The sequence below is a fragment of the Cricetulus griseus genome, chromosome 2 (assembly GCF_003668045.3).
Source record: "Cricetulus griseus strain 17A/GY chromosome 2, alternate assembly CriGri-PICRH-1.0, whole genome shotgun sequence".
Taxonomy (NCBI): domain Eukaryota; kingdom Metazoa; phylum Chordata; class Mammalia; order Rodentia; family Cricetidae; genus Cricetulus; species Cricetulus griseus.
Genome location: NC_048595.1, coordinates 97,292,166 through 97,318,297, shown reverse-complemented (window position 1 = coordinate 97,318,297; position 26,132 = coordinate 97,292,166). Strand labels below are relative to the sequence as shown.

The window sequence follows — 26,132 nt, the reverse complement described above, 5'->3', positions numbered from 1 at the left end:
TGTGCAGTATCTTCATTTGATTTCTGTGCCTGGAACACAGCACTGGGCAAAGGCTGAATTACACACATGAATAGAGTGCTTCCTAAGACACAGTAGAAAGACTCATCTGGCCACAAGTAATGGAGGGAACTCAGGCAATGGAGAGGAGTCCTGATCAGATCCCATCTGGCTCTGCTAATAAGCAAAGGAGCCTATGGCTGTTTCCATGGACAGCAAAGGATTCTTTTTTTTTTTTTTTTTTTTTAAAGGAAGTAACAAGTACATTGAGTTAGAGACCTGGCCCAACTCACTTGCTAGAACTCTAATGGTGGGTGACTACTCTCTCTTGGCCCATCATCAAAATGGGCAGACATACACCTGAGTAAATGGGTACCCCTTTCTATGAAAGCCAGTTCTTAGGAACTATGCACCCAGATCTAACCCATGTATATAAGGGAGAGTAATGGAAGCAGCCTCCCCACCCCCACCCCAGGTACCTTTCTATACTTTCCATCAAAGACCAGTGACTAAGGTTGTATTCCTAGTTCTGCAGAATGGCTGTCTTCTCTGAGGGAGAGGGGCTGATCCTCTCAGGATCAGATGAGACACAGCCATGAAAACAAACTACTGAGAGAGGCATTAGGCTGAAGGTCAAGATGAGTGACAAGTCTTGGCTCCATCTGGTTCTAGCTTTGCTATTTTTGCTTGTCTGAGACAGTTTCATGTAGCTGAGGCTGGTCTCAGAGACTAGCCTTGAACTCCTGATGCTATGATTACAGGGGTGTGCTACCACATAGATTATCACTAGCTTTCTGGCTTTAAGCAAACATATTCTTGCTACCATTTCCTTATCTGTGAAATGGAAATGACAGCATGGAGAGTCCAGAGCCTTTACAGGGGTTTTTGTTCAAATCCTGGTTCTTTATGTCAGTGGGTGATCCCATACTACAGGTATGGAGAGGCACAAGGATAGCTCACAGGCATGCTTGCACAGCTAACCTGGGGCGATAGGCTCATTTGTAGACACTGCACATCTGGACAAACCCCTTCTGTTCTTTAGCTTTTTGTTTCTGTGCAGATTCCCAAACTGTATGATCTTCCTTCCAGATTGCTCTCCTCCTCCTGACCAGGGGTTAGGGAAGTGGGTAGAGACCCACCATGGACACCTGTGAGCTGAGACCTGCTTCCCGCCTTTTTGGCCACACCTTCGAAAGCACCTGCTTCATCTGAGTCATGTACCCGCTTACAGGGTGTTGGAGCTCATGGGCTCTGATCTGGTGGTGGTTGTACATCCACCTCAGCTTGGGAATTGGAGGCCATCTTAGACTGACTGAATGGGTAGCAATTGTCACCTGTCTGCCACATCAACAGACTCTGTGATTGCAATCTGCCCACTCTTATGGTCTTCCCTGACCTTGTGTTTTCTCGTAGTGAATCTAGCTTGCTTCTTAGCCTCATTACACCAGAGGGGCTTTTGTCCCTGTCAGCCCCAGCCATTCTCTAAGCTTTTGTATCTTCTGTTTGTAACCTTCTGGCTCATACTTTCTTCTCTAGGTTTACCTGCCATGTGAACAGCATTTGAGGATGAACTTTCTTGTGGCAGGGGAAATGTCACTTTAAACCATGAGGGGGAATGGAAATTTTAGTTACTGACATAGGCAGGAGGCAGGCCAGGCATTCCCAGAAGGAGCAGGAGCAAGGGGGACATTTCAGAGGGTAAGACCTCAGTCTTAAGACTGGCTCATGTTAGCTCTGCTCAGATACAGTGTTCAAGTGTTCAACTGTGTGTGTGTGTGTGTGTGTGTGTGTGTGTGTGTGTGTGTGTGTGTGTGTGAAGGACTGTGTGGCCAGCCATTTAGAAGAGAGGTCCACCCTATCACAGACTATTAGTAACCAGGGACAAAGTATACAGCCTTCCTGTGACTGTCCTTGACAAGCAGCCTGACCTTGTAGAGCCAGGGCTGCTCAGGACTGGCAGGAACAGCTGACTCACATCTCTTCCCTATTCCTTTGCAGTGAGGAAGAGGAGGCTCGCAGACCTGACGGGACCTATCATCCCCAAGTGCCGTAGTGGTGTCTAGTATGCAAAGGGAAGCCCACGCCTGTGAACTGGACATGTTCTACTAATAATCTGTGTTCCCCAGTGGCGACCAGGAGGCAAACACTGGCGTGGAACTCTTGTGGTTAAGTTCTTTATGCACTAAGGTTTAGGTTAACTAGTGACTGTAGTTGGACCTTTTATACAATATGGTCAATGTGAAGTTTTCTTTAGTCACAAAAGTTCAGTCTGGCTATTATTTAAAATGAAGAAGCCCTCAAACTGGCAGATCTTGCTACAGATAGCTCGACAGTGGCAGTGACAGCCCAGGAGTCCCCTTGGTGGCCACGCTTTCATGTTTAGGGGCATTTACAACATGGAACACATCAACACAGAGCACTCTTCCCAACTAGTGTGGAAGCGCTGTAAAACACTTTATTACAGATTTGATCATAGCAACTCAGTAAAAAGAACAGATAATCATGATTTTTCAACCCTACTTGAAACTTTAACCTCAAGATTAAAGCTGCCAAATTGATTCCAGCATCAACCCCTCTCCCCCCAAGAATGAAAGGCAAGCTACAGAATCTTCTAAGAGTCAGAAAGACACAGGATTCCTTCTGCCAGATAAGAGAAGGGGAAGAAAAAGGCAACGGTGAAATTTCAAGTTTTAAAATCTACCACCCCAGGCAACAGACATACCCCTGAGTGCTCTGTGTGAACACCTGGGATGTACTCACTGCAGTCAGAAACCATTCTTTCTTTATTGAATGCCAACTTCATGATGAATGAAAACATCTCCCTATACCTCAGTGGGCAAATGGCTTATGTGAGGCCAATGCCCCTGGGTGAATTTCCAGTCTACCGTGGCTGTGCTATTTAGCATGGCCCTGCTTACAGACACCAAGTGCCTGCCTGGTCACTTATGAGATAAATCAAATCACAGAGCTCTTGCCTACAAATGAAACCTCTGAAGGACAGCAGTGCACAACATCTAAACGGCAAGGAATTAGGAAATCCTGACCAATGACACAAGTGATTATTCTGAAACCTAATTTCGGCGTTCCTACTTGGATCCCTTTTTTAACACCATGGGAGTCAGTAAAAATGTTAAAACACATTGTTCTTGTGCCTTTTAATAGACCATAGTGCCAGTTAAACTAGTATTTTCGTTTGTTGCTTTGGGGAATTATTTCCCTTAGGGATTCAGCCAATATTACAATAATGACAAGGCTCAAGAGCTGTTGAGTGCAGCCCAGGGGGTTTCTGACAAGGGAAAATCCTGCAACACTGAACTGTAATGTTGTGGACAGTACAGGGTAACTAGAGGTGGAGCCAGGGCCTCACCACTATGACAATGTCTAGTGAGGCTGCACATGGGCCCAGGAGTGGCACCAAGCTGCAGGGACGGCCAGCCCCACTCAGCTTCTCCTTGAAACACAATTGCAGCTGCATTCTGCATCACTGGAAACTGCAACATTAATATTAAAGCCATCGGTCTATGTGTGGTTGTGTGTGTTTCTTAAGACTCTCGTGATAGGGACATGTGCCCAAAGGCTAGAAGGCTAGCTAGCTGCTATGTTGAATAATCTCCCTAAGAAAGTACCTTGTGCCCCAGGTGTCCTAAAGCCTGCTGCTCATTTGGATCCCTAAAGAGAACACTTAGAAGCTGAGAGAGGGGATGCTGGGTAATGCAGGGCTCTTACGGGGACATCTTTCAAAGAAACCAAATCAATAAAAATGTAGGCCACTTCTTTAAGACCACCTCTATCAGATGAGCTGTTAGTCTAGTCTGGGGCTGGCATTTTCTGTGAAGGGACAGACTGTAAATACTTTAGACTCTGAAGGCCACATGGTCTCAGTAGTGCCATGATCACATGTAAAGGGATGGGTTGGGCTGATTCAGTAAATTCTTTTAAGTAGAAAGTGATCAACACCACAGATTACAGATCTCTTTGAGAAGTTAGGGAAGAGACTGAGGCAGGGGAAGGTGACAGCTGACCTGGTTTAAGAGTTCACACCCAGCAAAAAGGCAAAAAGGTTTGCTGCCAAGAGCAATGGCTACTACCCAGCTGCATGGCAGAGAAGACATGGTACAGCTGCCAAGCTCAAGGCTCTTTCTCTCAACATCCTTGGGATCTCACATGGTTCACCTTTTTTCCAGGCTCCAGCATCTTCTGAATCAAAGCAGGTAGATTAGGTAGCCAACACTGGACTCCCTGTCCCCTTTGCCTGTGGCCATCTGCCATGGTGGCAGTGACCAACACAGAAGTTCCCAATTTGTTTCTACAACCTTGACAATGTACACATAACCACTTAAGCCTACATTGTGAAGCTTCACCACTCAGCCTCACCAGCATCAGGCCCTGGCTCCAGATTCACAGGGAGTCATGCATGCTGCTCCTGAGGGATGCGTGGCCTCCGGGCGGTACACTCACATTCTTCTTTAAAACTGTCCTGGGTGGGGCCTGAAGCCAGCTTGCCCCCTTTGTCTTGACACGTGACGCAACAGGCTGTGAATCCTTGTCCTTGACAGGCAGAACAGGTCAAAACGAGCTGCCGGCATTGGAGAGTAGAACAGAGTTTATATTGGTCCCACGGGGCTCCACAGTATGAACATTCTAGGGAAGAAAGAGTCTTATTATTCTCTCTTTCCCTCTCCCCTGTGTCTCTACATCCCTCTGACACACACGCACACGCACACGCACAGATGTACTTATCCAATTCCTAAATACAACCCTGAGTTTACTAGAATCTAACATACCATTTTGGTCCAAGTCAGGTAGGGTGACACCAACTATAACCTCAACACTTGGGAAGCTAAGACAGGAAGATTGCAAGTTCAAGGCCACCCTGGGCTACATGCACAGTGAGACCCTGTCTCAGAAATAGAAACACATAGGTCAAAAGAAAGCAGTACTCCTATCTTCTAAGAAAGAGAAAGACCTCTGTTGTGGGGGGGGGGCATAATGTGGAGAGGGTTCTGGCAACTATATTCTGACTTACCTTCACCTAACCATTGCTCTTTTTTCCATCCATCACCTCTTTCTCATGAGCACTTCTGAACCAGCTTATTACCCATTACATGGTCTCTCCCTGAGATAATCTCCCTTTCCAGGGAGACCACATCACATCCAACTTGTAGAATGCATAACTCTCCACCCCAGGCTACCACCAAAAGCCACTGCCAGGACACCTGACCACCTAACCCTGAACTGCACATTATCCTCCTTTTCAGCCTCTATTTCCTGGTCAACTTCTGGCACCTTTGAAAATACCACAGTTCCCCTCATTTGGCTGTTACCTTTGGGCCTTTTCTCACACTCACAGTCACACACAGACACCCAAGTCCTGCAGGTATTCCCTCTACGAAATCACTAATTTGTTTTATACTTATAATTTGAGGTTTTAAATAAGACAAATATTAGACAATCACAATGAATAAAAAGATTGGAAAGGTAGGCAGGCAAGATGCATCAGTGGATAAAGGCAATTGCTAGCAAGAATGACATCCCGAGTTCTATCCCCATGATCTACATGGTGAAAGGAGAGGACTGACTCCTGTAGGTCGTCCTCTGACCTCCACATGTGTGTTGTAGAATGTACATGAGCACATAAGTAGACAAGTTAAATGTAACTTTTTACAAAGACCAGAAAGGAAGACTAAGAGGTCTGTACTCACAAGTGTTTGTCTACCAATGACCTGTAGTATCCAGGGCAAGTCACCTTCTGGGGGACACTGCAGGCAAACTAATAACCGGCTGCACCAGTCACCTTCACAGCCCTGCCCCTGCTTTTCCACTCTCGCCATCCCTCAACTGTGCACTCTGGGCCATGAGCTATGGCACGTGTCACCCGTTGCTTGGCAGGGTAGATGTGGCTGATCTGGCTGTCTAAGCAGACATCCCTTTCCTCCCTCATGGTTTCATGTGTGTCCCTCCTCAGACGCAGCTCAGCTGGTGAGGGTAACAGTCCCCATGTAAAAAAGGTCCAGTCTCTGGTCAAGGGTGTGCAAGCAGTTGCTGCGCTTTCCTATCAGGACCTCCAAAGGTGGGCTCTGGACCTGGACTGACCTACCTGATACCACACAACTGTTGTAGGCCAGGGCAAACCGCTCATCAAAAACAAACAGCTTCCCTTTGTAAAAACCATCAGGAAACTCTTCCAGGTACTTGTGGATGCCACCCTTGAGCTGAAACACTTCCTTACACACCCCCTGCATACAGGAAAAAACAACAACAACAACAACAACAACCATCAAGATGTTAAAAGAAACAGAGACTTAGAAGCAGCTCCATGGTGGTGAGTGCCCAAGCAAAGCATCCACCGCCTGTGCCCATCGGCCAGGGGCTCCCAGTGGCCTCCTGAGGGTGTGGAAAATGCTGACCAAAGGGTCAAAGAAGCACCTGGCCAGACCTTGCCTACTGGGGGATGGGTGACAATAGCAGCCAAGCCCTTCACCCTCTTAGACCCTGGGAAGCCTAACTATTTTTGCCATTCCCTAAATATAGGAATGCATCTGTTGGGACACGTAATGTCACTGAATCTGCTCTTCTAGGGATCAGGCACATGGATTAGGAAAGGGAGCCACTCAGCTAAGCTTGTTCTTTTGTAGTTGACAAGTCTTCAAGACTGCTAAGTGCTAGAGACTTAAGCTCAGGGTTATACTTACAAACTCCATTCTGGAGCTGTGCCAGGTAAAGTAAATCCTACAGCTGGCTAGGGTGGCTGGGGGGAGGTAAAGGGGGAGGAGGGGAGGCTCTACATAGGCTGATGGTGGTAGAGCTGCCTTCACCCCTGTGTACTGGGCCTGAAATGGCTCACCTTGGCTCTGAGGTATGCAGAACCCCGCTCACAGCGGATGCCTCCAGTGCAGTACATCAGCACCCTCTTCTGCCTGAAAATGTCAAGGTTTTTGTCAACGTAGCTAGGGAAGTAACTGAATTTCCTGATGTCTGGTGCTAAGCAGCCCTGGAATCGTCCCTACAACATAGGGACAGAATGAAATAATTAGAAAAATGTACCTGCTGGGAACCCAGTTCTTTCCGTGTAACAACCCCACCTTGGCAACGGTAACAGGCTTTTGCCACCCAAGGTCTGCATCCTACTCTCTGATCCTTTAACCTCAAGATCTGGAACTACACAGGGCTGGGGACAGATCCCTCAGGGAATGGTCAAGGTTACAATGGCAGCTTTCACAAGGCCATTGGTACATGCCAAGGGGAGGTTCATGGGAAACAAAATCATTTTATATGCCAAGATGTCTTCAACTTGTATTTCCTTGGACTTTCTCAACAGACTTAGAGTTCTGGACTTACGTTCTCCCTGATGCTGCCAGTACAGGAAGAAGGCTGATGACACGGGACATAGATGGTGCTGTGTAAAGCACCCACCCTTTCATGCCACTCAGTTCTGTATCTTACTTACGATTTTGCTCTCATAGAAGTTTCTGCAGTCCAGTATGATAGTATCACCCTGTTCCTGATTTGTCTGAGATAAAAGCTTTTCTATTTCTTTGTGAAATTCACCAGGGGATAAATGGATTCCTAAAACCAAGCCAAACAATTAAATCAAAACAAAATGAAAATCTAATTACAATGGTCCTAACCTGACAGAAGTGCTGACTCTGCTTCTTTGCACCTTAGCCTCTTGTCATTAATTACAATGGAAAGAGATGGCACTATCTGATGGTCAGGGTAAAGTATCTCAGCATCCCCGGCATCTCCATCTCCTTGCTCTAACCAGAGACTGCAGAGCTCCCACAGTTCAGAAATAAGGGATTTTTCTTAAACCAGATGCTTGAGGATTTATTTGGAGTTTCAGGCCACTGTATGCTGTATGCTCACTAGTGAGTCAGGAAATGGACAGTGTCCTCCTGTCAATGTTCACAAAGGAGCTTCAATACATTCAGGAGTCACTACAGCCTTCACATTGTCAAGTAACAAAGTTGACCCCAAATTCAAGGCTTGGCTTAGACCAAGGTAGTTGAAAGCATGGTGTTATGGAAAAGTTTGAGCATGTGTGTGTTTGATACAAGGGTAAGAACGATGTATCTATATTTGTGTGCATGCATAAAAGAAAGGTGTGGGAGGAGCTGACAACACACATGAAAAAATGAAAAAGAAGGTGATAGAGAAAAAGAAAAGCTATACGACAGGAGAGAAAGGAGATGGAGATGAGTATTAATGTGCAAGAGGCCTGAGAGAAACGCCTCTAGTCTGTGGAGCCTTTGCCTCTAGACTTTCAGGATAGAAATATTCCCAGACATCTTATTAATTGTGAAGAACTTACAGTGAGCGCCAGAAGCTTCACTGTATTGGGCATGGACCCCCAACAACCACTGGATAGTTCTTCAAATGTGTCTAGGTTTCCAACTCTCAAAGCTACAATTATAGAATGTAGCCAGACCTGATGTCATTCAGGTAGTGCACATAATTACATGGATCCCAAAACAGTGTTGTCAAAAGTGAGGTTCAAAACTGTGATGAGAAGCATGGAAATTCCCTTTGCCTTCTCCCTGCAGGGAGCTTTGGGGAACCAAATGTGTTCTCTGCTGCTGCTGCTGTTACTGCTGCTGTTACTGCTCTTCTGGCAGAGAGGGCTCAAATAGACAGAGATCCCGATGGACATATTGACAAGAGGTCCCTTTAAACCACCTGCTTTAGCTGAAGGCAGTCCTGGCCAGAATCCCCTCAGCTTCCAAGCAGTGTCCTGCCACACCCAGGAGGGCTGCTGTCATACTGCCTCCTGCTAAGATGGGGACACCAAGCAGACACTCCCCTACCTGGGTCCTGTTTCTTCATGCATATGCCTATTTGCAAGGTGCTTGTATCTCACCCCCATTCCCCTCTAACTTAACTCGTGGCCTTCTCTTTGACATCTATCTATGAAAAATAAACACCTGAGAGACAGGCGCCCTTTGTTCTTTGAGGCAATACTGCCTAGGTAGCAGTCATGCGAATGGAGGCAAAGAGACTGGACCTGAACTGATCAAGGATCTGGCCCAGAGCTGTCTAGCATAGATGTTGCTAGTCACCTGTAGCTGACAACTACCTAGTGTACTTTGAGGAAGGTGACAGTAAGTGTGGCAAACACGCTGCATTTCAAGGACTTAGTATGAAAAAAAAAAAAAAACAACCTCATTAGTAGTTTTATATTCAATACATACTGACATGTTTTAGACATGTTAACCATGATAGGTAAGCTCATTTCACCATTTCTATTTACACTAGAAATTGAAAAATAATGTAATGTGGCTCCCATATTTCTACTAGACAGCACGACTCTCAATCTAAATAGCAATCTAAGGGAGACAACAGAACAGAGGACGACCCTACTGGGATGTAATTAGTACCATTCCAAGACTGAGGAACTCTAAAGATAAAATTAATCTTCAGGGCAAGAGAAATGTCTCAGCAGGTAAAGGAACTTGCCTTCAAGCCTCATGATCTGAGTTTTATCCCCAGAACCCCATGGTGGAAGGAAGAACCAAGTCTCATGAGTTATCCTCTGACTTCCACATGTTTGCTGCAGCTTGAAAGCCCCCCACACTCACTCACAAAAATATATACAAATAAGTGTATCTCCAGGAGACACAGTCGGCTGAGGACTACCCTGTGGGATGCAGTTAACACTATCCAGATTCTGAGAAACTCTACAAGCCAAATGAAAGCCAATCTGCAGAGCTGAATGTACAAGTTTACAGACATTTTTTCCCCCTTGTTTAAGAGATCTTAGTTAAATCTGTTTTATTTGTGTGTTGGCCAGAGGACAAGCTCAGGCATCAGTGTTCACCTTCCACCTTGCTTGCAAGGCTCTCCTGCTTGCCGGCTGCCTGTGAGCTCTGAGAGGCTCCTGTTTCTGCTTCTCATCTCATAGCAGGAGCACTGGGAGTGCAGATGTACACCACTGTGGAATGCAGGATCCCATACTTGAGTGACAAGTGCTTTACCCACTGAGCCATCTTAGCTCCTCTTATTTAATCCTAATAGAAACTTAAGAAATCATGACACAACTGGAAATTCACTGACAAGATATTTATTAAGTAACTACTGCTAAAATGCTTTAGACATGGTTAGTAGTAAAACTTAACTATTAATCTGACTTTTAGAGGTATCTACTGAAGTATTTATGAGTGACACAGAGGTTCTCTTTAAAGTGATCTAGGATGAGGAAGGGATGGGGTCAGAAGACAGTTTGCCATGAATGAGTAGCTGCTGAGGCTGCGTGGTGAGCATATGGAAGTTCATTCTAGTATTTCCCCTACTCTATTTAGTGTTTGGAAATTTTTATGGTAAGAAGTAAAACAAAACCAAAAATCCCTGCCAAACAAATGCCTTTCAGTCATCTATAGTAAGCACAGGGAAGCAGGGATAGAATGTTCTAGAACACAACTTTGGTTTTGAAAGCTATTTGCTTACTGTGGCAAAAGCCCACATGCTCTTTCTGCTGATGAACTATTTGCAAGTAATAACTACACCACTTTCAAATTGCTCTCTCTGGAAAAAGGAAACAACTTCTTGCCAAACCATCACCAAGAAAAATGTGCTATGGGTCTAATGGGGGCCTTTGGTTAGCATAAGCACCACAGAGGTCAGTTTAAGTCCTGGACAGACAAGAGCTAGCCACCCTATGGCTATTTTAAAGAGAAGATTCACTATGGTTTCTGCTGACCAGTGTCTAACTTCCTTATTGTCTATTATGGTTTATTTCTATGACAATAAGACAAATCTTTAAAATATAAGCATACCAGGGTTCTTGTAGGAGACCTTACTGGGGCTGATCCCCATAGGCACGATCTCTTCAAACACACCGACTCGCAATTCTGGGAAGCACTGAGCTCCTCCTTTGCTGCTCTAACCAAAGAGAAACAAGACAGAGTTTACTTGTACCACTGCCAGCTAAAGACAAGTGCCAAACATAAGAATTATGGTCTGTTTAATAGAGTGATAGCTGAAATTTTAAACCTCAAATTAGGGGAAAAAAGGAACTGTCAATAGAAATAAAGTTATGGTCCAGAATGTTCCCGATAACTCAACATGTTAATAAATGTTTACTGTGCCACTTGCACATGCAGGAACATTGTGTTTGTGTGGCTATGTACATGGAGCTCATTCCCATGTGAGCACACGCCAGCTTTTGTTCTGTGTCTTGCCATGGTCAGTGTGAGAATTAGCGAGTGTTCCCGCCAGTTTACCACTTACTATGATGAAGCATAAGTCCTTGGGCACAGCACCTCCACTGAAAGAACCACAACTTTATTCTCCTGTGGTGTCAACTTTAATTTCAGGTTTACTTAACCATAGTCCACCACAGAGACCTGCGAACCAGTCTCTCCAGGAAAAACACCCAGGTTTTAGATCCCAGCTTGTTTAACTGTAACATCCTTATAGGAAGGGAGACCAGGGTCTAGGAAAGGGTTAGGATTAGAGTTAACAGTGAACAGAATGTTTGTTTCGTTGCACTGACTTGGAACTCACAAAGGAAGGGATTTGTCTGGCTCTGTATGCACTCTTCAGCGACCCTCAAAAGCAGACTGCCCTAGCTTTAGTTTTTTTCTGTTACTCTTACCTTAAAGTCATCCTCACACAGGTAATCCTTAAACAATGGGCAAGAAAGCATGACTTCCACATACAGTCTGGTGGCCACTTTACTTCCTCCAACAGTTCCATTGATTCCTTCAGTAGCGATCCGAATCTGAGACACAAGACGGTGAGGAGAAGAGGTCTGTCTTAGCTTGCTTGTCTTCCCAGGATAGACTAAAGGTCCCTTTCATATCAGTGAACATAACAGGAAGAGCAGAGGCCCTGCTGTGGCCACCACAGTATCATAAGACAGCATGTGTGTCCCTCTGAAGCAGTGTGGCCCAATGGTCAGCTGAGGAATTCAGTCCATATGTGCCAAACAAGAAAACTCTGTACTGAAATCTCTGGAAAGCCTGTTTGCTCCAGAGCTCTAGCTGTCCTGTAGCCAATGGGGTTCCTGAGATGAGTCTAAACCCAGGCTGCAGATGGAGCATCCGGAGGCTAGGGAAGAAGATGACCTCTGCCACTTCCCCACAGGTGGCCCAAGAAGTTTCAACTTTGATGTCTCCATGAAACTTACATAGGTACAACAATGCCAAAAGTGAACAACAACAAAAAGTCCACTGAGGAGACTTCACCCCAATCCTAAAGAGGGAATTTATCTGATAATGGGATGCACATGTCACCTCTGCATGGAGGCTCAAGAAAAGCCATGATCCCAAACCTGTAGGCTGGAATTCAAGTTGTGTTTTGCTCACTGGGGTTTCCTGTGTCTGTATCAATGCCTGCCTCATGGTGGGCTCAGTATTCACAGAGTAAATGCATATGCACCCACATCTGGGGCTCTCTGGCTTCTCTAATCTGAAACTGTCTCTAAAACACTCCACTGAAGATGGAACATGAGAGCCTGGGTTAGGGCATGCTTGGAAGCCTGTACAGTTGGTCGTCCTAATAGAATAAAATCCTGTGGGTAAGTGTAAAGATGGAGCAACTTTACAAGGAGCCACCTTCAGAGCAAGGTGCTAGACAATGCCAGTTGGGCACCATACAGTCTCTGGAAGAGAAGTGACTCAATTCAAGGCCCAGAACTGTTACCACTATTCACACATGAATACAGCCACATTTGAAAGTTGTATGTGGCTGCTCATGTTCAGGGTCCAGAAAAGAAAACTGAGTTGTCTCACTTGATCTAACTCTTTAGGTCATGCTATAAGCCAATGCCAATTGACTGGTAGTAACTACCCAGAGAAGTATCCTGATTACCACTGACTCCCTAAGAAAGAGAGCTGCAACTGGGTGTGGTGGCACACACCTTTAACCTCAGCACTCAGGAGGTAGAGGCAGGAGGATCTCTGTGAGTTCAAGGCCAGCCTGGTCTGCAGAATGAATTCCAGGACAGTCAGGGCTACACAGAGAGACCCTGTCTTGAAGGCTGCAGTCCAGGGAGCTTGCTCTGTGTGTGAGGCAGGGAAGCAGAACACACAAGCCATCTCTGTTCCACAGGCCACCCCGCCCGTCACCAACTAATAGGAGACTACAAAGAAAAACAGCCTTGAGCCAGCAAGGTCAGGAAATCCATCTGAAAACAGTCCAACTGAGGCAATGATGAATGCACATTTTTATGTGACTAGTTCTGGGTAGGTGGGCAAATACTTTCCTATTTCATTTTAATCTCAGAAACCAAATGCATGCCATGCACATCCACTGCCTACAGACCTAGGGCAGAGTCATCTCTAAAGTCACTAGATTTGTAATATCTAGATTCCCAACAAGTTTCAAAGATGCCCTTTGGTGAACAGTCTTATAAGTAGGAAGCTGAGACAAGCAGCAGTTAGCATTGTGGAGCATCTGCTGAGACCCAGCTCTATATCATAACCTTAAGGGGCAGATGGACAGCTCCCTTCCAGACAAGAAAATGGCAGCTGTGGCTGCTGCAGGGAATCAAGAGAAAAGAGCTGATGAGTAGTGGATCTGTGACTCAACTCTTGGAGGATTCAAATCTTACCATTTGTCTTTTCCAGTCTGAATATATCCCCTCTAATTTTATTAATTAATCCATTCATTTCATGTGTATGTGTGTGTGTATCTGCATGTATGTATTCATACAAGTGTGTGCAGGAGCCAAGAAAAGTCAGAAAAGGGCATTGGCTCCCCTGGAACTCCAGCTATAGACCGTTGTGAGCTGCCATGCAGGTGCTGAGAATTGAACTCAGGTCCTCTGCAAGAGCAGTAAGTGCTCTTTAACTGTTCAATTTCTTGAGGTCATATGATACACAGCCAGGAGCATTAAGGTTCTCCTTTTCCTTGCCTAAGAACCAATATTGTCAAATCCTAGCACTAAAGTAGCTCACTAAACTGGCCAAGTCTTTGAAGTCTAGAAATTTGGATCTGAGATCCAGGAAGATGCTGCCACCTGGTGGACATGACTGCTCACTGCTATGGCATCACAGGCTGCACCCCAAAGAAAAGGCCTCCTTGACCAAGAGACCTTCCCTTCCCTCTGTATGTAGCACAGCTGCTCTTGAAATTGCAGTAATCCTCCTGCCTCAGTCCCCTGTACAAGCATGTACCACCACACCTAGCTTTAAACCAAAATAAGACTGATTGCATAATTCTGTACATTTTGCATGAGCAGTCATCTTTCTTGGTGAGAAAGTTGAGTTAACAGAGATGGTGATATATATTCAGAACACAAAATACTGGTTTTCAAAATTATGGCTAGGAATTAGGGATACAGTTGTTGAAAAGTAAAGCCCCCCCACCAGACTAAAAGAGGTCAAACTGCAAAGAGTTACAAATAGATGGGTGCCATGAAAGATGACAGAAGCTCCTAGAGGGGACACTGAGGAAAATGGATTAGATGGGAGGTCAGGAAAGTTTCAGAGAAAGCGTCATTAAAATTGAGACCCGAAACTTCAGTAAAATTAGATAGGGAAACAGTGGGTGTGGGAGAGATCCTTGAAGAGAATTAGCCTAGAAAAAGAGGCAAACAAAACAAACCTTGGTGGGTCCCAGGAAACTGAAGGACACAGCTGGAACATGGAGAGTGGGGAAGGCAAGGGCCCCAAGCCTGCAGCAGCCTAGGCTGTTAGGAGGTGACCTAGCCCACCTGGTCTGCTGGAGCTACTCTAACAAGCTCATTCTGGCTGTTGCATTGAGAGCAGATTAAATGGTGGGAGAAAATTGGGAACTGGAGGCTAGTGGAAGTTACCACATGGACTAGACAGGGTGGTGTGGCAGCTTGTCTAGGGTGCTAGAAGTGGAAAAGAGAAGTAAATGGAGCCGAGGGATATTGCAGGGCAGGGTGTGGTGATGAACTGAATGGGGCGAGTTGTATTAGTCCTTGTCAAACAACAACGGGGTGGGAAATGGCACTGACCAACCAGTTTATTAGTAACTTGGGAATGGAAGAAACTCAAAAGGTTTCTACTTCACTTCCTTTTGGTTTGAAATTATTTAAATATACATGGAGGATAAAGCATAAACGGCATTTTACAAAAATGAATGCTATCCTCTGATGCGGAGATGAATGTTAGCATCTGGGATGTGCTTCCCCTCATCTTTACATACACTCGTGGACACGCTAGCAACACACAGTCTTTCCTTTACTCAACAGGCTCTAACCCTTAAGGAGTGCCTTTTATATGCTTGCTCCAGCACTGAGAATATAGTGATATGATCTTTGAGAGCAGCAGAGACAAAGTGTGGTAAGGAAACAGCATTGGAGTAGAGCTCTGAGAGTGTACCAGACATGGCAAGGAGGGGAGGGCCTCGTAGAAGGGAGGCAGGTACAAATGTCAGTACCTGAGGTGGTAAAAGACCTGCTTCTAGGAAAACCAAGGTGCTAACTTAGAATCAAACCTACATGCAGAGGTTTTTGAGTTCAGAACACTTCCCTATCTCAGCTATGAGCAAACATCTGTATACAGATGTATCAGAACATAGCAAATCTACTCCCTTATGTAACACCCATGAATGCTTTCAATCTACAACAATGATGAGTAGGGGTTTTTTTTTGTTTGTTTGTTTTGTTTTTTAAACAAACCTGAAATATTTACTATTTGACCCTTTGGGTACAGTTGACTGACTCCTGATCTATAAAATAACATTATCAACAGCTGTTTAATACTTCACTAGAGTGACAAGCAGGATTTCCCTTGTTCTGAGAAGCTGGAGTGAAGACTTCCACAAAGAGCACAGCTCCCACAGTCCAGGGTTAAGGGGACAGTATGAGACTATACCGCAGGGCACATGTGCAGGGCATATGTGTAGCAGAGCGCCTGTGCAGCAGGACTTACCTTGCCTGTGAGGTGCAGCTGTTGGCACAGAGCTGTCTGCCAGGCACAGATCCAGTGGGGGTCCTCCAAGTCACAGTAGCAGTAATACAGGAGTACTTCCCCTTCTTCATTGCCCTGGCTACTACAAAAGGAAGGTCAGAGGGCAAGAGCACCGGAGCCACATGAGGCCACAGTTTCCAATAAATCCAGAAGAAATGGGAGAACACAAGATGGAACTACTCATGTCTGTGTCCTTATTATCCTCCTAACATAGGAGCACTTCTCTTTCATATTTTCTCTACATACGACGGTCTGCACTGGACTTTTACATTACAAAAAGCAAATCTGCTTTACTGTCCCCACTTACCACTCACACCCAAGACACAGATATTAGCAAGCCCACTTTACAGGCAAGCTGGAAATGAACCCGCTGTGGCTTATCCTCAATCAAAAGGCAGTACCTGGTTTGACTGGCTCACCGTGGAAAAGCTTTACTTCCAGTTTTTCATATAATCCACTTACTTATGAGACATGCTATTTTTTATTTTAGGGGGTTTTTCAAGACAGAGGTTCTCTGTATAGCAGCCCTGGATGTCCTGGAACTCGCTCTGTAGATCAGGTTGGCCTTGAACTGACAGAGATCCACCTGCCTCTGCCTCCCGAGTGCTGGGATTAAAGGTGTGCATCATCACACCCAGATGAGACGTCATTATTGGCCACACAAGACAAGCCTTTCTATGTCAGCATGCTCACATAGAAGAACTAAATCACTAAGAAGACATCAGTACTTTAGGAGACCAGAGAAGAATATAATATAGTTTGATACTTGACTTAAAAATATTCAAAGCCGCCAGGCGGTGGTGGCACATGCCTTAATCCCAGCACTCGGGAGGCAGAGGCAGGAAGATCTATGTGAGTTCGAGACCAGCCTGGTCTATAAGAGCTAGTTCCAAAGCCACAGAGAAACCCTGTCTTGAAAAACAAAACAAAACAAAAAAGCAAAGAAAAAGTTTGGATTCTGAAAATATTATATTCTCCAATAATCTTTTAAAAAACATTTTATGTATTTTCTATTTTATGTGTATGGTGTTTTGCCTACATGTATGTCTGTGTACCACATGCATGCAGTGCCCACAGAAGCCAGAAGAGGGCATTAGATCCCCTTGAATACAGTTGTGAGCTACCAGGTGTGTGCTGGGAATCAAGTAGCCAGTTCTCTTAACCACTGAGACATCTCTCCAAGCCCTTCCCAATAAGCTTGATGAGTGATTTGTCTGTCTGGCTGCATAGCATTGAATTCGTCAGTACCTGGACCAAACAAGTCTGTTCTTACCTTCTCTATTTATTTAGACATTTTAAATTAAAGTGTAACTTACAATGAAATTCAAGCATACATTCCCATTCAAACCCTCAGAAAGAACCTTTCTCTCATTACAGATTGCTTTGCCCTACAGTCATGCAACCATAAAGCAGACCCTCTTCTGCGTGGCTTCTGTTCTCTCAGTATAAAGATTTGACAAACCATTCGCACACATCCTTGTCCCTGGCTCTTACTGCACAATGTTCCCTATCTGTTTTCCTGTGTAGCTTTGGCTGTTCTGGAACTCGATCTGTAGACCAGGCTGGCCTTGAACTCACAGATCCGGCTACCTCTGCCTCCCAGTAATGGGATTAAAGTCGTGAGGCAGGGCACCGTATTCTAACATGACTACATCCATCCTTTCATGCTCTTGCTATTGCTACTTATGGTTGTTTCCAGTGTGTCTTTTTAAATTATTCTTTATTTTTTTAATCTTTGTGTGTGTGTGTGTGTGTGTGTGTGTGTGTGTGTGTGTGTGTGTGTGTGTGTATGATGTATGTGTGCGGTATGAATGTGTTTGTGTGCAGATGTAGGCCATGGGTGTCACAATGTGTATGTGGAAGTCAGAGGACAATCTTGGGTGTTGGTCCTCACCTTCCGCCTTGCTTGCTGACCTGTGAGCTTTTGGGGATTCTGTCTGCCTCCCATCTTGATGTAGGAGCACTGGAACACTAGGACTACCCATGAGCACAACTATGACTGGCTTAAATGGGTTCTGGGGATTCAAACTCAGGTCCTCATATTTACATGGCAAACATCTCCCCAGTGAGCCATTTCCAGTCCCTGTCATTTTAAAATGTAACTAGTTTATTTTTAGTTAGCAGACAAAATAAGGGGTTCTTTCCAATATTTTGTTATTACAAATAAAACTGCCACAAACTTCATGTTTAGGCTTTGGTGAGCATATGTTTTTATTTGTTTGTTATATACCCATGAGTGGATCACTGGGAAGATGTCTGAACTTTAAAAGAACCTGCCAAACTCTTTTCTGGAATGGTGCGACCATTTCTACCCTCACCAGCAATGAGTGGACATTTTAGTTGCTTCACCATGTCACCTGTATTTGCCAAGGTTGGCCTTTCTCCTTTTTTTGCCTATTTTAGTGAGTTAACTGTAGTATAACGTTGTGGTTAGGAAATATCTTAAAAGCAAACCAAAATACAGAATAGGAAACTTACCAGCTCAGCTCATCAGGGCTAAAGCGGCTTATATCAGGGAGCCAAGCAGACACTTCCTGACTAGGAGTGAGATAGTTTTTCGGAGGGTTCTGTCTGTCTGCGGATGTAAGACTCTGTGAAGCACTCAATGCTGCAGCTAGCTGCTTTAGAATAGAAGCTGTCTGATGGTGAACTTCTTCAGCGTGCTGTGTTGCCACATGTCTGTGGATGCTGGTCTGGTCTGCAAATACCTGCTGACAGCATCTCCACCATTTTTCTTTAAATTCATGAGAAGGTGATGAAACTTGTTTGGTTTTGACAAAAATGGCAAAGGCCTGTAATTCACATTTCAAATAACACCATTATTTAATAGCTTTAGGTTTAGGGTTAAGTTTCACTCAATCTCTTATACTACTTTTTATGTGGTAGGGGTTTTAGTTTAGCATCCTGCCAGTCTACAAAGAATTCCAAGAGCAAGAGCATGGGCTTGTATTGCTTCCAACAACCCATACACTGACTCTGGAGTAGTAAGGTATGTTTCATATTCTGGCCTTCCACACCTGAGCCTTCAACATCTACGTTCTGCACATGACGTGGACATGGACAAACCCGGACACCTTATTGCTTCCACCTTCCAGAGAGTCCTTGTCCACCCTGTCCTCTGAGATGGGAGTTTACTCTGGTTCCTCTAAGACAATAGTTCTCAAACTTCCTAATGCTGTGACCCTTTAACACAGTTCCTCATGTTGTGGTGACCCCAACCATAAAATTATTTCATTGGTACTTCATAACTGTAATTTTGCTACTGTTATGAATCGTAATGTGAATATCTGATATGCAGGATATCTGGTATGTGCCCCCTAAGTTTAGAATCTCTGCTCTGTGGAATCACTTTTAAACACTCAAGAGTTCATTGCAGAGGCCTCTTCTGACATCAATCTGTTGCACTCCCACTAAATACTATTTCTCTACTTTCTGGACATAAAATTTTCTATTTTCATGTTTGGTTCTACTATTTACCTTTGAAAACAAATGTGAGGAAATAATACAGCCTGTAGGTGCCAAATTTCTACTTGGAAAAGTAAATCAAAGAATTTCATAAATGTTAAGCAGCATAATAGAATCATGTCCTTGTCTAGTACAGAACAGAGACACAATGACTCCCAAGTGTTTCCCTATCCTGCTTCCAGGATCATCGTTTACTATTTCTTTTACAATCTTATTCAAATGTACCCATTTATTCACTGTTCCTTAATGTTACTCGAACACCCCTGCCCTCCCAGCCTAGCTTCTGCTCAGCTTACTGTCTGGAAATACTCTTCTTTTGTAACTTACCAAAATCTTATCTAACTGAAAAGATGCCCATTCTTCAAACACACATTTAAGGCAACTACAGCTCAAATCAGACAAGTACCCCCCAGGAAACTGGCAAGACTGTTCTGAAGTAACAACCTCTTACTACTCAATCATCAAAATCCATTTTCCTTTCTTCCTGGGAAACTGTTTCCTAGCCTTTGGATTAAGGCTGTACAACTGTTTCCCAATAGAAGTGACACGCCACAACGCCACTTCTGGTCCATAAAAACCTCCCATATGTGCTCCTCTGTGCTTGCTCACTCTTCAGCTTTACTGGAGTGGGAACTTTGGAAATGTGCTGAGGCCTGCAGAGGTGACATCAGCCTGGGTTCTTGCAACCTCTGTGTTACTAAAGATGCCTCATCTCCCATTTCCCAAGTCCAAACTCCTAATGTGCTCCATCCACTACAGGTGTGAGGCCAATTGTTCCTGGAGCCTCTGCCACCACAATGAATACATTAGGAATTTCTACAAGACTAATGAGGAAGAACACAGAGCAAAGGTATCAACACATATGTAACAAAAGCAAAAGGTGGTGCACACCTAAGTCCCAGAAGAAGCAAAAGGATCTCTGTGAGTTCAAGGCCAGCCTGAGTTCCAGGCCAGCCAAGGCTGCAAAGTGAGACTGCCTCCAAAAATAAATAAATACATAAATAAATAAACATTTTCAAGTCTCTTCTTTCACATCCTATATCCAATCCAGCAACTCTACTTCCAAATACACACAAAGCTAACCATTTCTCCCTTGGCTACCACTCCATAGATCCAAGCCACCATCACTCTTCCCTGGATTGTTATAATAGTTTCTTAGCCTCCTCTTTTCCATACTCATCACCATTTGTTTTCCATTCAACTGAAATGTTTCTTTTAAAATCTAGATCAAGCCAGGCATGTGACATGTGGATCTCTGAGTTCAAGGCCAGCCTGGTCTACAGAGCAAGTTCTAGGATAGCCAGGGTTACACAGAGAAACATTGTCTTGAAACAACAACAAACAAACAAAAAATACGAACAAAAACCTAGAACAGGCGGGCATTGGTGGCACACTCCTTTAATCCCAGCACTTGGGAGGCAGAGGCAGGCGGATCTCTGTGAGTTTGAGGCCAGCCTGGTCTCCAGAGCAAGTGTCAGGATAGGCTCCAAAGATACACAGAGAAACCCTGTCTTGAAAAACCAAAAACCAAAAACCAAAACAAACAAACAAAAAACTAGAACAGATATCATTCCACTGCTCAAAATTCCCCAAAGGCTCTCCTCCTATCCTCTAGGAAGTCCCCATAACCTAGTTCCTTCCACTGTTCCTATCCCATCCCATTTCCACTTCTTGGCTTTGGCTCAAACCTAGCATGCAGGCATCTGTAATACCTTCAGACTTTGCACTGGATTTTCCTCCCTCCAGTGTCTGTACGGTTTGCCATTCTTCACATTTTCAAATCTCACCTATTGACAAGGACTTTTTCTGGTGAGAGAACAAGCTAAAATTTCTTTAAACTTCTCTAACTTTTCCCTATGAAACTTATATCATTTAATATATTAAATAGTTATTTATAATTGTATTACTATAGTACTAGTTTGTGGTTATCTATTAAAGTTCCTATTACATAGTTATTACATAATTATTACCTATATATAAAGTCTTCTATAAGATGACTTGAGTCTGCCATAGATACCTAGCCGGGTGTTGGTGGCGCACGCCTTTAATTCTAGCACTCGGGAGGCAGAGGCAGGTGGATCTCTGTGAGTTCGAGGCCAGCCTGGTCTCCCAAGGCTGGATAGGCTCCAAAGCTACATAGAGAAACCCTGTCTCAAAAAAAAAAAAAAAAAAGCCAAAAAAAGCATCAAGTGTGAAACTATACATGCATGTCAATGTATGCTCTCAACTACAAAGCAGGTGAAAGGCCTAAGTCTTATTGGCATTTAGTTTTTATTGTCAATATTTTAAATATTGCTCCCCCCACCAAAGGCAATATAAATACTTCATTTTTATTTGTATATTTTTTTTAGTACTAAGACTAAATTTTTTCCTACATTTTCTGATTTGTTAGTTTATATGTATTGTCTGTTTTCCTTTTTAAAAATTTTAAACTTTGTATTATAATTGGGGAGAGGGGCACATGGCATGGTGCACACTTGAATGTCAGAGAACACCTCTATAGAGTCAATCCTCTCCCTCCAGCTCTACATGGATTGTGGGGTGGTGTTAGAGGTGAATTGCATCACTGATGAACCTTCCTCAATTTATGCTAGACTGGCTCTGGAGTATGCAGGGCGGGGCACAAGTAGTCTGAAATGACATTCTAGGGCCTTTTTAGTGTTTCCTTTAGTTGATCCCTCATGACAAGCAAGAAGAAAAGAAGATGGCACTGCTATTTCCTTCCCAACCACTGATGAACTAAATGGGAAAAGGGGAAACCTTACAGTGAGGAAACCTAGCAGACAATTTCCACCAATATCCAAAATGAAAGGATCTGTAACAGGAACATCAGCACGTGGGGCACCTGAAACAATGTGTTAACATGAACATGGCATTTCTTCCAGGATAGTCTTCCTAAAGAAGCAAACTCTGAATCTCATAGAAGGAAATATCAGTCAAAACCAAAATGAGGGTCCATCTACAAAACAACTTATTTGTAATTTTCAAGAGTGTGATAGCTATAACTTGAGAGAAAAATTCTAGTGTTCTAGTTTAAAGACCAAGTTGGACATGGTGGTACATGCCTGTAACCCTAGCACTCGGACTACTTGGAAGGTAGGTATGAGTTCAAGGTCAGCATTGGTTACATAGTCAAAAAGGAAGGACTAAGGTGTGGCAACCAAACCAAGGGAGTGAGCACTGTAACTGGCTCAGTTTCTGTGTAACCAGGGGAGCCTCCTGCATTTGAGACAAGTGGTGAATGTGAATGGAATCTCTGGACAAGGCCAGTATGTGTATCATTTATAAAGTTCTCACTCTTCTGTAAGTCTGAAATTATTGCAAAATAATACTGGTAAAGGACCTTTGTAACCTCTGAATTTCATTTTCAAGAAAATCTGTATGGGACTGACTGAAGGTGCAGCAGGGAAATTACAGAGATATTTATTCCACACTGACATAGAGTCAAAAAGAGGCTCCCTAAGAGGACCACAGGCTGAAGGTGAGAAAACTAGGTCTCAGCTACCCCTCCTTAGTCAGCCAATGGTTTCAACAACAAAATACATGGCACTGATGAAGGGCATCACCCCCACTTCTTTATAGTGCAGGCACAGTGTTCTCAGCAGCTGCAGCATCCTGCGATGCTCTGTTCTTTCTTCAAAGCACTGAGCTACCTAGATGAGACCAAGCTTTTTCCCCACCAGCAACAGGCTCAGTAACAGCCTCACTAGAAGCCAGCTGACCTATTACCTGTCAGTCCTCCTTATACTACGGTTCTGAGCTCCTAGGATTCTTCTACACCTGAGTAAGGAAAGAAATTCATCCTTCTTGACCAGGACCTGGAATCCTAAAACATTCCACCATAACTACATTCCAAGACTACATGCTGCTAGAGACTAGACTAAACAATAATCTATTTCTATATGTACTTTACTATCTATATATATATATTTACTAACTAACTAACTAACTAACTATATATATATACACATACACGATCATGAAATCACCGACAGCAATTTACCTTTTTTTTTGCAAATGAGTATTTCTTCTTTATATTGCCATCTAACTCTGCTTTGAGACTGTTGCTGGGGTTAGTAAGATTTGATTCTTTTAAATCCAGATCAGAAAACTTTAAAACGCAGGTCTCCAGGCTATCTCCTTCATCTGGTAAAGTGGAAGAAGGCATCTGGATTGATCAGTGGGGCAGATTTCTTTCAGTATCTTCCTTTCAAGTATCTTCTGAGACGTAAGAGAGAAAATGCAATGCTCAACTTTTAGGTACTTGTGGAAGCAAATCAATCGTGCAAATTAGCAGTGGCCACATAACCCAAGCTATCCATTCATAGCTCACTTAATAGTATTTATGTGACAACTATGCTTGGCCAAATACCCTTCTACACACTGGGAATAGAGCAGTAAATGCAACAGGAAAAAGTCTATTTTACAATCGAGTGGGAAAGATACGCCAATAAACTGATTTTTTAAATTTAATATTTTAAAGAAAAATTAGCAGAGGAAGGAGGCAGGTGAAAGGGCTCTTTATACACAAAGGGGTAGGAAAAACCTTTCTGAGATACCATTTTTCAAAGAAACATGAATTAGGAAGCAAGCCATGTTAAAAATGCTAGGTGGATAATAGAAGGAAAGCACTATATACATCCCAAATCAACCAACGCAAGTGATACTATGGCTTTGTTTCTTTTGTTCTCAAATCTCAGAGCCAAAATTTCAAAATTGCTACTGTGGCCAAATCTCACCAAAATAGATACAACTATAACTAATGAACTGTTTTCCTTTTAGTTACATTTTATTTACTTTGTGTCTACTTATGCCTAGACTCCTGCCAGGATATGGACCTGGAGGAAAGGGGACAACTTTCAGGAGTCAGTTCTCTCCTTCCACATTTCACAGGGTCCACTGATCAAAATCATGTCCACAGGCTTGTGAATCAGGTGCTTACCTGCTGAGCCATCTTGACAACCTCTATTTTTTAAAATTCATTTTTCTGAGACTGAGTCTTGCTGCATAGTACAGGCTGGCCCTGAACCCCTAGTAATTTTGAATTTGAGATTCCCCTTACCTCTACTTCTAGAACACCATGCCACCATACCAGACCCTAAGCTTTGCCTTCCTTTTAAAGTCAGCAGTCCACTCTGAACCGAATTCCCCAGTGCAAGGCTCCAGCATTTCTTGCCTGAATTACTGATGCTTAACTACCTTCTTGGAAGACTTTTCCAAAGTCTGAACCTACTCAGATAATCTGTCCCTGCCTCTAATCCCAACTTGTACCACTCTTCCTTTGCTATTAGGTCAGACCACAATGGCTGTGGTCATTTCTGAAGGGGTCCTTCAGGACTTCAGCTCCAAAAGAGCAGAGGCTTCCTTTTGCTCACCTGCAGCTTCAGTATCCTGAACACTGTACAGAAAGCAACAAATGTTAACTAATACAATATAGTGCTTGCTGAATGAAATAAAGCAAGAGTTTAAGAGTCACAGAAATGCCGGGCGTTGGTGGCACACGCCTTTAATCCCAGCACCCAGGAGGCAGAGGCAGGAGGATCTCTGTGAGTTCGAGGCCAGCCTGGTCTCCAGAGCGAGTGCCAGGATAGATTCCAAAGCTACACAGAGAAACCCTGTCTCAAAAAAACAAAAACAAAACAAAACAAAACAAAAAGCGTCACAGAAATAATTCTGTAGGCACCTGATGGTCAGCCGTGTAGATTTCAGAGCAGAGATCATCAGGCAAAGGAAACAGTTAAGGCTTGATTCCTAAAATGTAAACAAGCTGAACTTATCAGAAGAACATAGTGGTTCACACACAGCGATGGGGACAGAATCTAAGAAGTCATAGTTTGGAGTTTGCAATGGAAATTCTAGGAGAGTTGGAGGGCATATGATCAAGATGGATGGATAGATAAAAAGAACAGATGAAAGATATTCTCTAACAAGAAGAAAGGGCCGGAAAGATGGCTCAGTGGTTAAGAGCACTTACTGCTCTTGCACAGGACCCACGCATGATTCTGGCCCCACACAACCGCCCTGCACCCACATGGAAGCTCACAAATGTATGAAACTCCAGTTCCCGGGGATCTGATGCCCTCTTCTGGCCTCCATGGGCTGCTGCACAGTCGGGCACAAACACATAAAACAGTCATATTTTTAAAGTCCGTGAAGAGTTTTAAACATGGTAGTAGGTTTCATTAATGGACTTGCTCTCAAAGTACAGCGGGCAGTGTCTGTGAAGGATCTAATGACTCCTCCCTAAATTCATGGATTAAGCAAGCGACAGAAACGGCCTTTTACTGAAACCGGTAAGACTGAACGAAGAGTTTCGGCCAGACCATAGACAAGGCAGTTTGGTGTCCATCAAAGACATCAGGGCAGAGGGCGTCCACATACTGCACACGTGCAAAGGGACAGAAGAACAATTGGAACCAAATCGATCAATTATCCGCTGCCTCCTCATCCGTCAGCTGGGAGAGGTAGGCGGCAAGAGAACCATGAGCAGGCTGGGCCGTGCGGGCTTGACTTCCCCACCGCTGGGGGGTGCCCTCCCTACCACCCCAGGTCTCCCGAGGCACCTACGGCCGGGCGGCGAGGGTGAGAACACATACCCGCCGGTCCTAGGCCTTTCCTGGGTCTCCCTTCACCAACTTGGCGCCGCTCCCCGCCCTCGAGCCCACGCCCCCCGGCGCGCGCGTGCGCAGAAAGTCCCTAGGACGTCACCTCGCTCCGGAAGTCTCCAAAGCCGTCGGCGCAGGGGCCGCCGGGAAAACACCGCGAGTTCCCAGTGCAAAGCTGAGGCGG

The 26,132-nt window shown here is 44.2% G+C and overlaps 2 protein-coding genes across 6 annotated transcripts in view; one reads left to right on the top strand and one right to left on the bottom strand.

Annotated features, from left to right (window-relative positions):
- The window catches only part of Tmod1 (tropomodulin 1), a 55,903-nt gene extending 52,382 nt beyond the window's left edge, over positions 1–3,521 (top strand). The window contains exon 9 of the mRNA XM_035439888.1: positions 1,996–3,521. Coding sequence (XP_035295779.1) covers positions 1,996–2,060 — 65 coding nt within the window. The 3' untranslated portion in view covers positions 2,061–3,521. The remainder of the gene's footprint in view (positions 1–1,995) is intronic.
- Tstd2 (thiosulfate sulfurtransferase like domain containing 2) lies at positions 2,431–26,071 on the bottom strand. Of its 5 annotated transcripts, none has more exons than XM_035439887.1 (10): positions 26,052–26,071; positions 23,347–23,564; positions 18,357–18,670; positions 15,840–15,960; positions 11,588–11,713; positions 10,767–10,872; positions 7,445–7,563; positions 6,842–7,000; positions 6,095–6,233; positions 2,431–4,638 (listed from the first exon to the last, which is right to left on the bottom strand). In XM_035439887.1, the coding sequence occupies exons 2-10, from the start codon at positions 23,509–23,511 to the stop codon at positions 4,406–4,408; spliced, it is 1,482 nt and encodes a 493-aa protein (XP_035295778.1). In that variant the 5' UTR covers positions 23,512–23,564; positions 26,052–26,071; the 3' UTR covers positions 2,431–4,405. The 5 variants fall into 5 exon arrangements, with proteins under 5 accessions (XP_035295778.1, XP_027258955.1, XP_027258954.1 ...); XM_027403154.2 differs by lacking the exon at positions 26,052–26,071 and adding an exon at positions 25,940–26,040 and having other exon boundaries at positions 23,347–23,561; XM_027403153.2 differs by lacking the exon at positions 26,052–26,071 and adding an exon at positions 25,940–26,025.
- Between the last annotated feature and the right edge of the window lie 61 nt (positions 26,072–26,132).

Excerpts from the sequence above, each read along its gene's own strand:
- Tstd2 (XM_035439887.1), bottom strand. The coding sequence starts at position 23,511 with ATGCCTTCTTCCACTTTACCAGATGAAGGAGATAGCCTGGAGACCTGC. Across the intron at positions 15,961-18,356 it reads AGCCCTGATGAGCTGAGCTG|TAGCCAGGGCAATGAAGAAG; the intron begins GTAAGTTTCCTA and ends TTCCTTTTGTAG. Across the intron at positions 4,639-6,094 it reads CAACAGTTGTGTGGTATCAG|AATGTTCATACTGTGGAGCC; the intron begins GTAGGTCAGTCC and ends TTTCTTCCCTAG.